General features: G+C 40.8%; 1 protein-coding gene across 1 annotated transcript; it reads left to right on the forward strand.

The window, feature by feature from the left end:
• The first annotated feature begins 6,685 nt into the window (after window positions 1-6,685).
• LOC131747971 (DDB1- and CUL4-associated factor 12-like protein 2) lies at window positions 6,686-8,208 on the forward strand. The gene has a single exon (XM_059050069.2). It carries the CDS (start codon window positions 6,686-6,688, stop codon window positions 8,075-8,077), a length of 1,392 nt encoding a protein of 463 aa, XP_058906052.1. The 3' UTR covers window positions 8,078-8,208.
• The last annotated feature ends 7,904 nt before the right edge of the window (window positions 8,209-16,112 follow it).

The following is a 16,112-nucleotide window of genomic DNA, read 5'->3' on the forward strand; positions in this document are numbered from 1 at the left end:
TGGTGAATGCCATGAAATAAAGTTAAGGGGATCTCCATGTAAAATAGATCAGACCTAGTCTGGGTAGTCAAGGAGAGTTTCCATAAGAAAGTGGTAACTTACCTAAAATCTGAAGGATAAGAACTTAACAAGGTCAGGTATCTGTGGGGGGTAAAAGGTGGGAAGACCTGCAGGTAGAAAGCTTTCCAGGCAGAGAGAACAGCATGCAAAAAAGATCTGAGGCTTGAAGTTATGTAATGTCCTTGAAGAAATTAAAAAGGGCCAGTGTGTCTTGGAGCAGAAAAAGCAATGAAAAGAAGGTAGACATGTAGCTGGAGAACATAAGTCAGATCATGCTGGGTCTCGTAGGCTGTGTTAGAGATTTTGGTCTTTATCCTAAGACAGTAGGAAAACACCGGTTTGTTTAAATCAGATCAGTGACATGGCCATAGTTGCATTTTGAAAATATCACTCTGGCTGCAGTGTGGAGAGTTTAATGGAGGAGAGCAAAAGTGGTTGCAGGAAAATCAGTTAGGAGGCTATTGTAGTTGTCAAGTCAAGATGAAACAGTGGCTCAGGAAAGGGTGGTAGCAGTGGAGAGGGTGAGAATTGAGTGGATTTGAAAAATGTTAGATGATAGATATGGGACCTGAAGATGAGGAGCATTGGGTTTCAAGGATAATTCTTAGCACTCAAGTTTACACAGTTGGATCGATGGTGGTGCTATTCATTAAGATAGGAAACAATAAAAGATCAAGTGCATGGGAGTCAAATTCAAGATCTTGAGCTTATACATGCTGAGTTTGAAGTTCTTTCTTGATGTCCAAAATGTCAAGTAGAAAGTTGGCCATGTCAGTTTGGGACAAAGATAAAAAGTTGGGAGGCATTGGTATATATGGTGTAGTTGAGGCTAGGTGTAAGTGGGTATCTAAGTTAGGGAAAATAATAACTGGGTATCTCTATCCAGTTAAGACACTACAGAACATGGAATAGAATTGTTTATCAATGAACTTCACGGGCTTCCTTTATGTACCCATCTGATATTAGAGCGTGATCTATATATATTTTTACAGTCACTTCTGTCCAATTTAACTACTATCATCAGTGGGGAATGCCCCCAATCAAAGAAAAGATCTATTTTTTTGTACAGTGGTTCATATTTATTTTGACATCTATTAGCAGTAGGAACCCCAATCTGGCTGGTTCATAGAATGAAACCTTTCAAACTATCCTTTGATCATCTACTAGCATACTATAAAGTTGTTCTTACAATACATTCTTCCCATATGAATATTTATCTATAACTCTATAGATAACCCTAACACTAACCCTATCGATTGGACAGAATGTTTATCTATAGGTTGGATAGATAATGGAGATTGATGAGCTGTATGTGAGCAGACAAGTAGCTAGCTCTCCAAATATTTTATCCCTGTGTGTACTAGTTTTTAGTAATGGTGTGTGTGTGTGTTGCACTGCAGTTCACACTCAAAAAGCCCCTTTCTGCAGCTTCCAAGTTGTCTTCATAAAGTTAAATAAGAGAAAGGAGGGAAAGCCATTAGGGTTTAAGAGAAATTTATTAAGAGCTTATAGTCTTCCAGACACTGTTCTTAGTGGGTTTTATGTATTAACTCATTCAATCATCAAAACTACCCCAGGACATAGGTGTTATTATCCTATGTTTATAGATAAGGGAATAAATCCAAAGAAGGTATACTAACTGACCCAGTTCCAAGACCAGAAAACCACAGAAACAGAATCAAACCATGTTATGTGGCTTCAAAGTCTACTCTCTTAACCACTACACTGTTGTGCCTCCCATGAAACATAACCAGCACTGAATCTACCCTCTCAATAAACAAAGTCCAAGCTTGGGCTCTGACACATTCCTTCCTCTTACAGAAGGTAGAGAGAAAGGGCAAGGAAGAAGTCATAGAGTCAAAATTGCCTCTTTCCCTATAATTCTGTTTCTAGTAAATGAAATAATGTGATAAATCTTTCCGTCATTCTCCCATCTGACAGCACATGCCTTTAGTAGTGCCTTTGTTGGGGGCAACATAGCCTGCTGAGTCATCTCTACCAGTTTCTGCATCATGAGGTTTGGAGGAAGCCTCCCATCTGACTACAAACCAGGTTCACAGCTGCTTATCTTAGGAGGCTTGACAAGGTCACAGCTTGAAATGCTATGGTTGTGTTATAATTAGAGAGTAAGTGAAAATTTATTCAATTTAATAATTCAAGAATAGTTTGCCTTGTGTCTGTTATAAATAACAGGGTATCATTATCATATATTATTTTCAAACAAGCTTAAGTAACTATATTTCTTTTTTTATTTAGTGCCTTATACTTGTTGATAAAGGTCATGGAAAAGCTATACATACAAATATAGACAAGATGTCAAAAATATTCTTGAGGATAGCCTTGCTTTACATCTATATACAATGTATCAGAAACAGTTATAAACTCCATTTCTGAAGACAAATGCCTTTATACCTGAGAATGTGCTCCAATCTCTAAAGCCTGTATTTGTAAGATCTATTTTTGTATAGAAGAATGTGAAAAGAAAGTTTCAGAATTGAACACTTCTTCAAAAAGACTTGTTGCTAACCTTCCAATTTTCTTATTACCCTGCCTTTCTCTTTCAGTGCCTTTGTCCTGAGACTATTTTACTTTTGAAGTGAAAAATAGTAATATTTTCAAAATAATTTGAGTCATATTTAACAACCAAGTTTATGTTCATTATATCACTGTAAAATAACCAATCTTCAGCCTTAACTAATTTTAAACTGGTAATCTAACATTTTTTGGCTAGACAGATCCTTTTCTTCATTCATAGATTAGAAAGGTAGACACAGTTGATAAAATTATCCAGTAGGCTGAAAAGAAACAAATAAATATAGAGAGATGAATTGATATAGATAATAATGTCACATAACTTGTTTGAATATATATAGATATATAGATCAATATAGATACCCATATTGAAGTTATATATATATATTTATATAACTTCAAACAAATTATGTGGCAATATTACAAATCAATTCAAATCCTTCACTTTCTCCCTTAAGTAATTTGATTTCAAAATATCTTACTTGTAATTTTTTTTTTTTGCGGTTCGCGGGCCTCTCACTGTTGTGGCCTCTCCCGTTGCGGAGCACAGGCTCCGGACGCGCAGGCTCAGCGGCCATGGCTCACGGGCCCAGCCGCTCCGCGGCATGTGGGATCCTCCCGGACCGGGGCACGAACCCGTGTCCCCTGCATCAGCAGGCGGATTCTCAACCACTGCGCCACCAGGGAAGCCCTTACTTGTAATTTTTTGATATTTCATTTTGTTTTCTCTCCTTTCTTCTATTAGTTTATCAACAGGACAATCAAGTTTTACGAACCATTTAGTGTATATCTAGAAGGATGTGATGGTGTGTAAGAAGTAGGAAACATTACCTAACTCCCTGAGGAGTTTACAATCTGATTAAGAAAATAACATTTAAACATATTAAGTGATTAGAGAACAGGATAAGACAGTGCCCTGAAACCACACATAAAAGCCCCTATCCAATGGAGGGGAATATTGTGTAGGGGAGACAGGTGAGGCTAATACAAATTTATCCGGGTATATGTTAGTAGCACAAAGGAATAATGAATGTACAAATAGATTAGTAAGGACTGACAAGATGTTTACACTCATACACACAGTGGTCTTCACAGGTAACAGAAAGTAATGGAGACCTTGACACTCAGAAGGCCATGCAGACATCTGAAATTTTATCATCAGGCCATTACATCTACTGCTTTAACAATAAATGTACTGTGCATGACTTTTATCAGACATTGTGTTTTCCTAAAAATGGAAGCAATAAAATGTAAATAAAGGTTCAAATTTGTAAGTTGATATAAAAAACTGTAAATCTCTCAACATAACTTGGCTCTGGTCTGGAAGTTTTACATCTTTAAGTACAAAGCTCAGAGAAATTTGAAAGTGTAGACATAAATGAAATGAAATGTGTTTCATGTGTTGTATTCCAGATGAAATTAACACACTTCTTTTATCAATACAAAATAGTAATCTGCACACTGACTACAAACACATTACTATACATAAATATTGCACGTTTATATTATCAAAAAAGTGGAGAGACATAATAGCAGGACAATTTATATGGGTGTTATTTTTACCAAACAAAAACCAAACAAATGTAGGCATATATTATTACATTTCATAAATATTAATTTAAAAGAATTTGTTAAAAAAATGTGCTTCAGAGATCGTATTTTTGCCTTTAAATATTCTACGGAAAGTGTTATACATAATTTGCATTCAGTATTTACTCATGTATTTTAGAAATTGTGTCTGTCTCTCAAAAATGCACAAGATGCAACACCTGTAAAATTTCCATGATGGGGTAGTTTACATGGCTTTTAAAGAGGCAGAAATAGAAAAACTGTATTTATAGGATAATATAGAGTAGTTGTTAGTCTTAAAAGCTTTGGAGTCAGAAAGGGATTCACAACCCAACTTTACCATTTACTAGCTGTGTGACCATGGGGAAGTCATCATTACTCTTTCTGGGCCTCAGTTCTCTCATTTTAAATTATGGCTATAAAAAGAGAACCTACCTCACCAAGTTATTGTGAGACTGAATGCACATAAAGCATTCGAAATATTTAGCACAGCCCTCCAGCCCATGACACAAATAGGCTCTCAATAAATAATAGCTGTTATAAGAATTATTTTTACAACTGAAATGTCTGTATCTATCTACATATATATATATATATCCCCAAACGTTCAGCCTATTTGTTCTACCACAACAGTAAAAAATATGCCATGAAGTCTTACTGTATAATATCCATTTTTCTGAGGTTGAATTTTTTTAAAAAAAGGAAAACATCATGGTAGGTTAAGTTAGAGGAATTTGCAGTTATTCTCGAGTAACATCGGTTCTAATTATGAAGTTGTCAGCACTCTTTTCATTGTCAGGTCACTCCCGATCCACCATCCTCACCCACCTCTTGATATCGCATTAAACATGGGGAGGAATATGGGGGAGAAGCGAGCACGGGGACTTCGCAGCTGGGCTGGAGTGGTGGGAAGGACCCATGGTTTACGTACTTGGAGTTTGTGCATTTGAGGTGGGGTCGCAAAAAGGGCTTGGTGAAGGGGCATAAAAGCAGCAACAAAGTAACTCCCATGCTTTCCACTGATAGATCAGAAAAGTGAATCCACCTCCCCTCCACATATGCACCCACTGAGCAAACACGGTTTTATGGCAGAAGATTGGGGTGTATGCAGGGTTGGTATCAGCCACCAGACACTTGTAACTCTGCGTTACTGAGCATGCGTGGATATGGGTTTGCCACTGCGGCTGCTCTGAAGCTGCAGAGCCACATATGGACCATCCAAATCCTTAGACTGCTAAACGCATGCTCTGAATTCCTACTCTTCACCATTGTGTTTATGTGGTTACATCCTTTTGGAAAGTTCTTCACTATCTGTGATTCTGGAAATCCTGTGCATCCCTCGCCCTCGGGGCCCTGCGCCAAGGTCCCAGGGGGCCTTGCACACGTGACAGGGCTCTGCCCAGGCTCCCCGGGCTCCTCCTGAGACTGACAGTGAGGACTGACCCTTCCCTCCCCGGAGCTATCCCTCCGTCTAGTAGCCCTCTTCCAGTCAGCTCCACCGCCTGAGGGCTCTGAGGTTCAAGAGAAGTCAACACCCTGAACACCCACGCCCATCCTCAGTTCCGTCCCCTCAGATCCTGAGGCTTCGCTCTTGACCACAGGGTCCTAACCCCACCCCGGCGGGAAGTGGAGCCCGGGGAACTACATTTGGAATGCACCCCTCAAAGATTCTGGTGCAGGAGCTCAGGGGACTCAATTTGAGAAATACAGGGAAAAACTGGTTTAAAAAATAGGTTGAAAATTTTTAACAGACACCAGTATTGGGGCTGAGACAGGAGGGGCTACAGGAGAGACCTAATGGGGAGGGCCTCTTTGCCTCTGCCAAGCACTACCATCCCTGGTCAAGTTCACTATCTAATTGCAGCAAAGTCTCCCAAAATTGCACCAAGGGCACATTTGTTTCTTCGACAGATAACTTCAGCGCTCCTTCTAGTCTCATACTTGACTGTATTTTAGCTTTCAGAATTATTTAAGTAAGGATTTTAAGAAGGCTACTTGGTTGCTGTCCAGAGGGTAGTGAAACTCCCCAAGTAGAATATCAGGGGGCTTGGGCAGGCGCACTAGATGTGTCCACACGGAGAAGGCTTGGGAATCCCCAAGCGCTGGTCCTGGGTGAGTCTCGCCCTCCTCGCGGGCTCCATTCCCCGCCCCCCCCCGCACCTATCCCACCCCTCCCAATCCGGCGTGTGCTACCCGGCACCCCAGGCCCGCTCCCTGCCCGCTCCTCCCGCCGCCTCCGCCCCCTCACACTCGCGCCCCGCGTCGTCCTCGTCCCACACCGACTTCGCTCCCGCCGCGCCGCCGGCCGCGCTTCCCGCCCTCGCTTCGATTCGCGCCGCCGCCGCCCTCGCCGCCGCGCGCCGACCGCGCTCCGCTCCCCACGGCCGCCTCTCCTCGCCCGGTCCGGCCGCCCTCGCCTCAGTCGCCGCCGCCGCCGCCGCCGCGGTCGAGACTCGGTCGGCTCGGCGCCCCGCGGCCGCCCCGGTGCCCCGTCGCCGCCGCCGCCGCTCGCCCGCCGCCCACCATGGCCCTGAGGCAAACAGGTAGCAGGAAGCGGAAAGCGCCGGCGCTCGAGGCGGCCGCCGCGGGCTCGTTGTCGATGGGCTCGGCGGCGGCGGACGGGCACGGGCCGTTGCCTCCCAAGAAGCCCAAACGGCCGGCGGCGCGGCGCTCGCTGCTGCACTACCTGAAGGGACGTGAGGTGGGCGCGCGGGGCCGCGCCGGGCTCCCGGGCTTCGAGGGCGAGCTGCGCGGCTACGCGGTGCGGAAGCTGCCCGAGCTGCTGAGGGAGCGCGAGCTGGCGCTGGGCACCCTCAACAAGGTGTTCGCGTCGCAGTGGCTGAACGCCAGGCAGGTGGTGTGCGGCACCAAGTGCAACACGCTCTTCGTGGTGGACGTGCATTCGGGCCAGATCACGCGCATCCCCCTGATGCGGGACCGCTGGCCCGGGTCGGCCCGCGCCCAGCCGAGCTGCGGCATCCACGCCATCCAGCTGAATCCCTCCAAGACGCTCCTGGCCACCGGGGGCGAGAACCCCAACAGCCTGGCCGTCTACCAGCTGCCCACGCTGGACCCCGTGTGCCTGGGCGACCGCCACGGCCACAAGGACTGGATCTTCGCCATCGCTTGGATGAGCGACACGGTGGCCGTGAGCGGCTCCCGCGACGGCACCGTGGCGCTCTGGAGGATGGATCCCGACATGTTCCAGGGCAGCATCGCCTGGCACAACGACGCGGGCCTCCCCGTGTATGCGCACATCCGTCCCAGGGACGTGGAGACCATCCCCAGGGCCAGCACCAACCCCAGTAACCGCAAGGTGCGGGCCCTGGCCTTCAGTGGCAAGAACCAGGAGCTGGGAGCCGTGTCCCTGGACGGCTACTTCCACCTGTGGAAAGCCCGGCGCAACCTGTCCAGGCTGCTGTCCATCAGGCTGCCCTACTGCCGAGAGAACGTGTGCCTGACCTACTGCGATGAGTTGTCCCTGTACGCGGTGGGCTCCCAGTCCCACGTCTCCTTCCTGGATCCACGGCAGCGCCAGCAGAACATCCGTCCGCTGTGCTCCCGAGAGGGCGGCACGGGTGTGCGCTCCCTGAGCTTCTACGAGCACATCGTCACCGTGGGCACGGGCCACGGCTCCCTGCTCTTCTATGACATCCGCGCGCAGAAGTTCCTGGAGGAGAGGGCCTCGGCCAGCCCGCACTGCTCTCCGGGGCCCGCAGGGAGGAAGCTCAAGCTCACCTGTGGCAGAGGCTGGCTCAACCACGATGACCTGTGGGTGAACTACTTCGGTGGCATCGGCGAGTTCCCCAACGCGCTCTACACTCACTGCTACAACTGGCCCGAGATGAAGCTCTTCGTCGCTGGGGGGCCTCTCCCTTCCGGCCTCCACGGGAACTATGCAGGCCTCTGGAGCTAAGGATGGCCTCCGTGTCCTCAAAGTGCCCAGATACACCTTCCAGTCCCCTCTCGCTTTCCTCCTTCACTCTGTGTTTGTGCTTTTTACTCTGTGTGGCTTTTATCTTCCAGGTGGAAAGGGTCCAACTTACCTCTGCTCAGTGTGTTAGGCCAAGAGAGAGAAAGAAACAGAAGACAAAAGTGGTCTCTTGGGCAATCAAAACTTGGCTTTAAGATTTTTCTGCACCTCCTCCAATATCACCATTTTTTTTTTTTTTTTTTACCTCTCTTACAAAGAATTTTGACTAATCCTTAACTGTATTCTCTCTGAGTGATTCACATATGCTCTTTCTCTTGGCTGATGTAGTCATGGTTCCGACAATTCAGTACTTTAGTTTTATCAATATTTCAACAGTATGTTCAGGTCTTTTACACATTTCAGATGTTTTTATGGAAAATGTGTGCTAAAAAGTGTCTTTTGGGCTGGTCTGAGGAACTACCCATCATGTAACAGAGCAGGTTTATAGCCCTGCTCCAATTAGAAAATGCATTTCAAGTTCTAGATTGCCACCATTTGGGGTATGTTTCATTTGGAGGTTGGAAACTCAGTGTTTGTTGTTTGTATATTGTTGGCATATAAAATACTTTAAAATATGTTCTCTTCGTTAAGAAATCTTACAATGATGTTCATCCTATTCATCACAGTTTTGTTAATTTAGTAGAAATTTAGCATCGGTACTCCCAGGCCCTCAACCTTCTTGTTTAAATCTGCTATATTATGGCCTGCTTCCTTGGGTAGCATTTATGCTACAGATTTTCAGAGCTAATCAAAACTGGCTTATATGTGGCAGGACGATCAGGGAGGTACTTTTTGGGGTAAACATTTCTTTACATTTCAGGTAACACTATCCAGGCAGTCGTTTACAGAGAAAGGCTGACTGTTGTGCTCAATGCAGGTGTTGACAATTTTTTATTGTATACCTGGATAAGTCTTCTATCTGGATTGAGTATATGATGTATTGCAGGAAAACAAATAAAACATGTTCAGCATTTTAGTAATTAAGTGCTAGGCTAAAGTTTTTGAATGCTTAAACATACTCTTTATTTTTTCTTATTTGTCCTTCTAGGAATATAGTTATCAAAGTCAAAATCTTCCAGGAGAGAAACTGAAGCCGAAATATCACCTATGCACACAGTACTCTGTACATTTGTTTTTGAACAGCAAACTTATGCTATTATGGGTTAAAAGATTCAATGACATCTTCAATATCTTAGCTAAATATACTTGCTACAGGTTAGGACAGTTAGGGGTCTTGTCGTGCTTTTAAGATGATTTAACACACTGTTTTTCATTTACACAAACATACATATTGTGCTTATAACCACCTACTCACATATACTGTGTATTTGTGTATATGTATATGTTACTTCCCATGTGAGGAAAAGGCACAGATGTATGCCATTTTACATATGGAGATATTTCATATATTTTAAACTACATCTATCAAGACTTCCCACTTGGTCTCTATTTTTGTTTTGTTTTATTTTAACTTAAGTGATACTTGCACATGAAAAAAGAATCATACTTTATAAAAGGTGTATAGTGAAAAGTGAGTCTCATACCCCAAGTTCCCTGATCTGCCCATAGCTCAAAAGCAGTACATCTTGTGTGTCTATACATATATAAACACATATGTATGTGTGTATGCAATTTTTATACAAATGGTAGCACATGTTTTACATACCTGTGCCTTTTTTATCGCAAAACCTTAGAGTCTTTCTCATACATATCTACCTGATTCATTTTTATTGTATATTATTCCCTAAAATATGCCTGGAACATATTTCATTTCTTCATTACACTTTTGATGAGCATTTATATTGGTTCTTATTTTCTGTTACTATGAACTGTTCTGCAGTGATTACTTAGGTGCATACATCTTTATGCACATGTGTAAGTGTATCTGCAGGGATAAATTTCTAGAAATGAAATTGCTGGGTCAATTTTATATTTAATAGCCATTGCCAAATTACCCTCCAAAGAGGTCCTATCAGCTTAACCTCCCATAAGTAATGTTTGCAAGCCTGCTTTACCACACTCTTGCCAACAGTGTGTCATCAAATTCTGTGCTCTTTGCCAATCAGATATCCACTTGATCTTGATCCTTTGTTTCTAAGCCACTGTGGCTGAGTTAACTAGATTTGTGGTCAGAGTACCAAGTAGGTTCTGAAACAAAGATCAAGAATATGAGGAAATGAGGGCAAGCAATAAAAATACTGTCAAACAAAAGGCAGAGAACACCTACAGTTCAGGTTCACATATCTGCAGATGGATTATAAAAGACTACATTTCTTAAATGCTTAGCTGGAGCTAGTAGCGTTTCCTGGTTTATTGCACCCTGGTTTCACTTGTATTCAATGCATCACATGTCACTGAAGAAAATCCAAGAAGGAGATGATGAGAGCCTGCACTAGGATATTTGAGGTAAGTGTGGAGAGGGAGGAAGGTATTAGAAAAATGAGGGGAAAATTAAGTGAACAAGCAGTATTTGGTATTTCACGTGAAGGGTGAAGAAAGCCAAAGAATTTAGGTGGACTCTAAGGCTCTGAGATTGAATGCAAATGAATAGTGGCAACAAATGAATATAGAAAATATAGCCACAGATGATACACGTGGAGGGTGATTAACTCAACTGGGGACATGTTGAATTTGCGGTGCCTATTTGGCATCAAGAGAACACACCCAGTGAAGAACTGGTTATATATTCCAGAATGAGATTTCTCATTACTGGGAAGGTGAGTGATATGAAACGCTGGGAAACGCTCTCTTTCAGAGGCAAGCAGAATAGAAGAGCCTTTAAAAGCAGGGCGGGGGGGCGGATATAAAATAGAAGAGGCTTATTTTACTCAAATGCCATGACCTCATCAGCATGAGACAACAAATATTTCTAATTATTTTATAATTATAATAACTTTTGAGTCTCCACATCAGTCACAAAAGGCCAGTTTTACTGCTGGCACCGGTATGCCTGGCAGTCATGCCAAAGCCCTGGCAGCCTCACAGAGGTGGAGTATCACCTAATCACCAGCTGCTACTAGCCTGTGTTTGAGTTCCTGCCTCAATCCCACAGGTGCAGGTCTCTGCCACTTCTCCCATTCTACCAAAGGACAAAGGGGGTGTCCAGCGGAGGATGCTCTTTTCCTCAGCATCACGATCACAAAAGCACAAATACAGAGAATTAGAGGTGAAAAAGAAAAAATAGCCACAGGCACAGATTTATTTATAAGGCAGGTAACTGTAAAATCTGAGTGAAGAAATTATCAGAAGATACAAAAAACTAAACTTTTTCCCAGAAGAAATGAGAAACAAGAACAGAAAACTGTGAATGCTATCTTGCTTAATCTTCCCTTTCCTCCAGGAGAATCACACACATAAACATATAAACATATAATAGGCATGCTCAGCCTGATGGTCTCACAAATAAATTATTTCACGTTGTCAAGGAATATGTCATTTTGAGCCACTTCAGGGCCCAAAGAGGAAAGTTTACTCTTTTCTATATGAGGCCAGCATACTAGTAATAAAAAACCTGACTAAAATTGTGCAAAATGAGAAGAGACCAGTTTTACATATATAGATAAATAAATGAAATGTATCTTTTAAAAACACTGAATATAATCCATCAGTGCATTAAAAGGAAACCATACCATGGCAAAGTGAAGCTAGTTCATTGAATGCAAGGCACGTTCACTAATGAGAAATCTATTATTTCAATGTATCATATTAACAGGTCAAATAAGACACATGCTCATGTTAATAAATTCTAATAAATAATTTAATAAAACCCTACTACAATTTTGATAAAGTCCTTAGTAAAGTATGAAGAAAGATAATCTTCACATGGTGAGTGTGTACGTGTGTTGTGTTTCAAACCTGAACCATGGTCCCCTTTAATGGTACAACATTGAATAGAATTAAATAGAACAATAAAATTCCTCACAGAGGAATTCCTATAAAAGTAAGGAACAAAACAAGGATTCTAAAAATCATCACCAGTATTTAATATTATAAAAATTCTAGATATGGCAGTTTTAAAAGATAGGAAACTAAAAAGTATAAATATTGGAAAAGAAAGAAGTTATAATTATTTGCAGATGATATGACTGTAAAAAAAAAAAAAAAGAAATCCAAAAGAGCATCAATAGCAGGAGTGATTTTTGAAATGGCAAGCACAGTTGGAGAACTGTCCATGGATGGGCTTGGCTAGCTGGACCCTTCTCCAAATGATGGAATACTAGACAATTCTGGAGTTGATTATTTACTGACAAGGAGAAGTAGCCTTGATAATGTTGGATGAAGTAAGCAAATTGCAAACCAGAGGCATACTATAATCCCATTTTTGTTTAGGAGGAGGAAGATGAGAGGAATAAGCATACAGTATGTATAAGAATATATACAAAAGCGTTAACTGTATGTCTCTAAGAGATGGTATGATAGGGGACTTTTTTCTTATTTTATATATTTATGTAATATTTGAACAGTCTGTACTGACATGTATTTCTTTAGTAAACATAAGGGGAAAAAAACAATGAAGACACATTTTAAAAGGCCTGGTTGGAGAGGGGAGGAGGAGGAGGAGGAGAAGGAAATGATCAATGGTGCTCAATGCAGCAAGACACTAAAGATGAGACATTCGTTTTCATGTAATGTGGAAGTCCACGGAGGCCTTTTGCCAGAACAATTGCAATAGTAATCAACTGCATGCTCTCCAAGAAGGATAAAGATTTCAGTGTGTTTCAAAATTGACCAGGGGACCCTTGGTCCCATTAATACCTGACAGACTGTTTTTCTATTTATTTCTTCTCATCTCCTCAAACCAGTTGGTTTCGGACAAGTAGTGTGAGAGTTAGACAGGCACTACCTCACAGTGTCTGCAGAATAGTGATATAAATGTTCCTGATCCAGATGCGGAGCAAAGAGAAGACATGACCCAGCACCTACCAATTTCAAGAATCTGTGTTGTACTTTAGCCTTTTCTGGTTAAAATTATAATGTGTTATAATAATAATTATAATATAATATATATGAATTATATATACATATATATGTATATATAATTCATAGCCAGAGGCTAATTTGAAGAACCTCTAACACTAGAGACTTTCAGTTTTTTTGGATACTCATTTGTCCCCCCAAACATCCTGCTTATTATGTGCCGCAATTTTAGTTTGAGTCTTGACACCTAAATGTCCATTAATCTTCTCTAGCTCCACATTCCCAACTATAATTATAGGGGAGAGGTGAATTTTAGCTTTGGAATAGACCAAGGTATAGTCTCAGTAATTGCTGTAACACTTAAATCCATTCCCATCTCTGATAATCTTAACTGATAATAAGGCCAGTCCTACACTATATTCATCTAATCTCTGATGAGGTTTTATTATTTATAGAAGGCTAGGAGAAAAATAATCACTAAGAACTTTTAAAAGGTGTATTGAGTCTATAATCACAGATGGGGGAGAAACATAATTCATAAAGTCTTTTTTTCCCTCAATATTAGGACTTGAGCACTGTTAACACGTGGGAACATATTTGCTGCACATACTTCCCTATGGTTAATCAGAGGTCTTCTGAAATCTAGACACTTTCACTTACAAAGGATTAAATATCACAAATACTTAACATTGGGAATATAAAGCAAAACTGAGATATAATACATAAATTTGCTCATTTGTCTTGCTTTTCACTAGGTTTTACCCAGTAATTACTCATGATATTGACACACAACATAATAGCTGATTGATGTAACTATAAATAGATGAGTTGATTCATTGAGAATCATTCAAACCAGTGATTTAGACTAATGTGGACCAAACCACCAACTATTAACAGTAATAATCTTCCTCACCCAGCCCATCTAGCTGTTTTCAATTTGGCAACCCGAGAATACAATATTGTTCTGGAAAACCAAATAAATGTTCTCTATAGACGAAGATAAAAGACTAAAATCATGCATTAAATAATTCCCTTTTTAAAAGGCAACTTCCCATAAGCAAAGAATCAGAGACATCATAGTAGGATCAGAACCTTCTGCTGAGAAGGAGCATTAGATAGAGACAGATATTTGACCTTCAAGATCTCAACAGACTAATGATCCTTGTGTCGCATCTATATACATAAGTAGTAGCCAGTATTTCATCTTCACTTGCAAAGGGCTTTCATTACTATGCCTGTTTATTGGGGTCTCTATCTTTGTGTGAGTGTTCACATATATAAACACTTGCATCCAGACAGAGATAAACTATCTTCAACGTGAGGAGCTCAAGGTAATGTCTTATTAAGATCTTGAATCTTCTTTGTTTTACATTATAACTCTCTGTGGGTGATTCACCCAGTCTCAAAATGAAAAACACAAGTCAAACTAATAGCAGAGCACTGCAGTCACCCCCGGCATCTGTTGTTGTATTTTTTCCAATTTGCTGCTATGAGCATTGAGTAATGAATGATAACTTGGCACCACCATTCTTTGAGAATAAACATTTAAAAAAATGTCAAAACTTCAAATCTAAGTAATAACCAAGTCTTCATTTTACCTCAGTATTTTGAGTTGCTGCTCAAAGTTGCTGCTCAGATAATAGCAATTAGTTCTGACATTGTAAATGTCAAATATCAAGGTACAAAGTGTATACTGTTCATTATGCAGTGCTTATGGGAAATCAGATGACGGAAGTGACTACCTTTCAGAATCTATACCACCAATTAAGCTTTTCCTAAGGTCACTTCTTATAAAGAAAAAGAAAATGGTAAATAAATATGACAATTTATTCATCTGTTATTATGAGTATGTACCTACAGAATATATGGTCAAGAATAGGTAGGTGTAGGTCTATACATTAAAGATCATATAGTATAACACTCTGATTTTTAAGGATCAACATATTTTTATAATGGTCATTTTAAATGTATTTCCTGACTTATAATTTTTAAAATGACAAAATGTACACATAATGTAACAAAAACTCATGTTTCTACCTTCTAGAATTAACTGAAAGTAAAACCATGGATGAAGTAGAAGCCCTCCTTGAATGCTATAAATTACCTTCTCACCTCCCCAGAGGTAAACACTCACTGTAACAGTTCAGCAAGTATCTTTCCAGTTCAAGTTTTATACTGTTACCTATTTATATTTATTTAACCAATTCTTAAGTACCTAGCATGTGCTAGACAGTGAACACTTTCCAAAGATTTGCTTACTTAACCCTCATAGTAATCCACATTTTACGGATGATCACTTTACAAAGGAATAATTAAATAATTTGCCCAAGGTCATAAGAGGTGATGAGATGTTGAATTATATCCAGAGTCAGTCCATACATATAAATGTTTCCATCTATAATATATAGAATGACTTTTATTAATTTGAGTGCATTACAAAATTTACATAAATTATATACTGAATTTATTCAGCAATTTGTTCTTTTTATCACTCAACATTATGTAATTACAATCTTCTAATGATATGTGTATGTATCTATTTAGTCTATTTTCACCATTGGATCATCTATTATGTGAATATACTACAATTGGTGTATTATATCAATGGACAATTGGGTTCTTACCAAATTTTCTGTGTTTCAAACTATGTTGTAATACACACATTTAAAAAAATATTGTGATGCACACATGAGATAACTACTCTAGATTTTTCTTAAATGAAGAGGACTTGTCATTTTACAGAGTGTGTGCATTTTCAATTTGCTTCATGCTGCCAAAACAGAACTCTAAGCTTCCTGGGGTAAGAGTAATTCTGATGACCCCAAGGATGGCTGGACTCAGGTATACATACACCTTCTCCCAGCAATACAAGAAATAATCATGCTGTTAAGGGATTTTGCAGATATAATTAAAATCTCAAATCAGTAGATTTTAAAATAGGGAGATTATCTGGGGTGGACTGAATCAGGTGAACTCTTAAAAGGGACTGGGCTCTTCCTGGAGAGAAAAATATTGAACCACGAGAGATTTTTGACACAAGAGATATTCTCTGTTGCTGGCT

This window comes from Kogia breviceps, chromosome X (assembly GCF_026419965.1).
Source record: "Kogia breviceps isolate mKogBre1 chromosome X, mKogBre1 haplotype 1, whole genome shotgun sequence".
Classification (NCBI taxonomy): Eukaryota; Metazoa; Chordata; class Mammalia; order Artiodactyla; family Physeteridae; genus Kogia; species Kogia breviceps.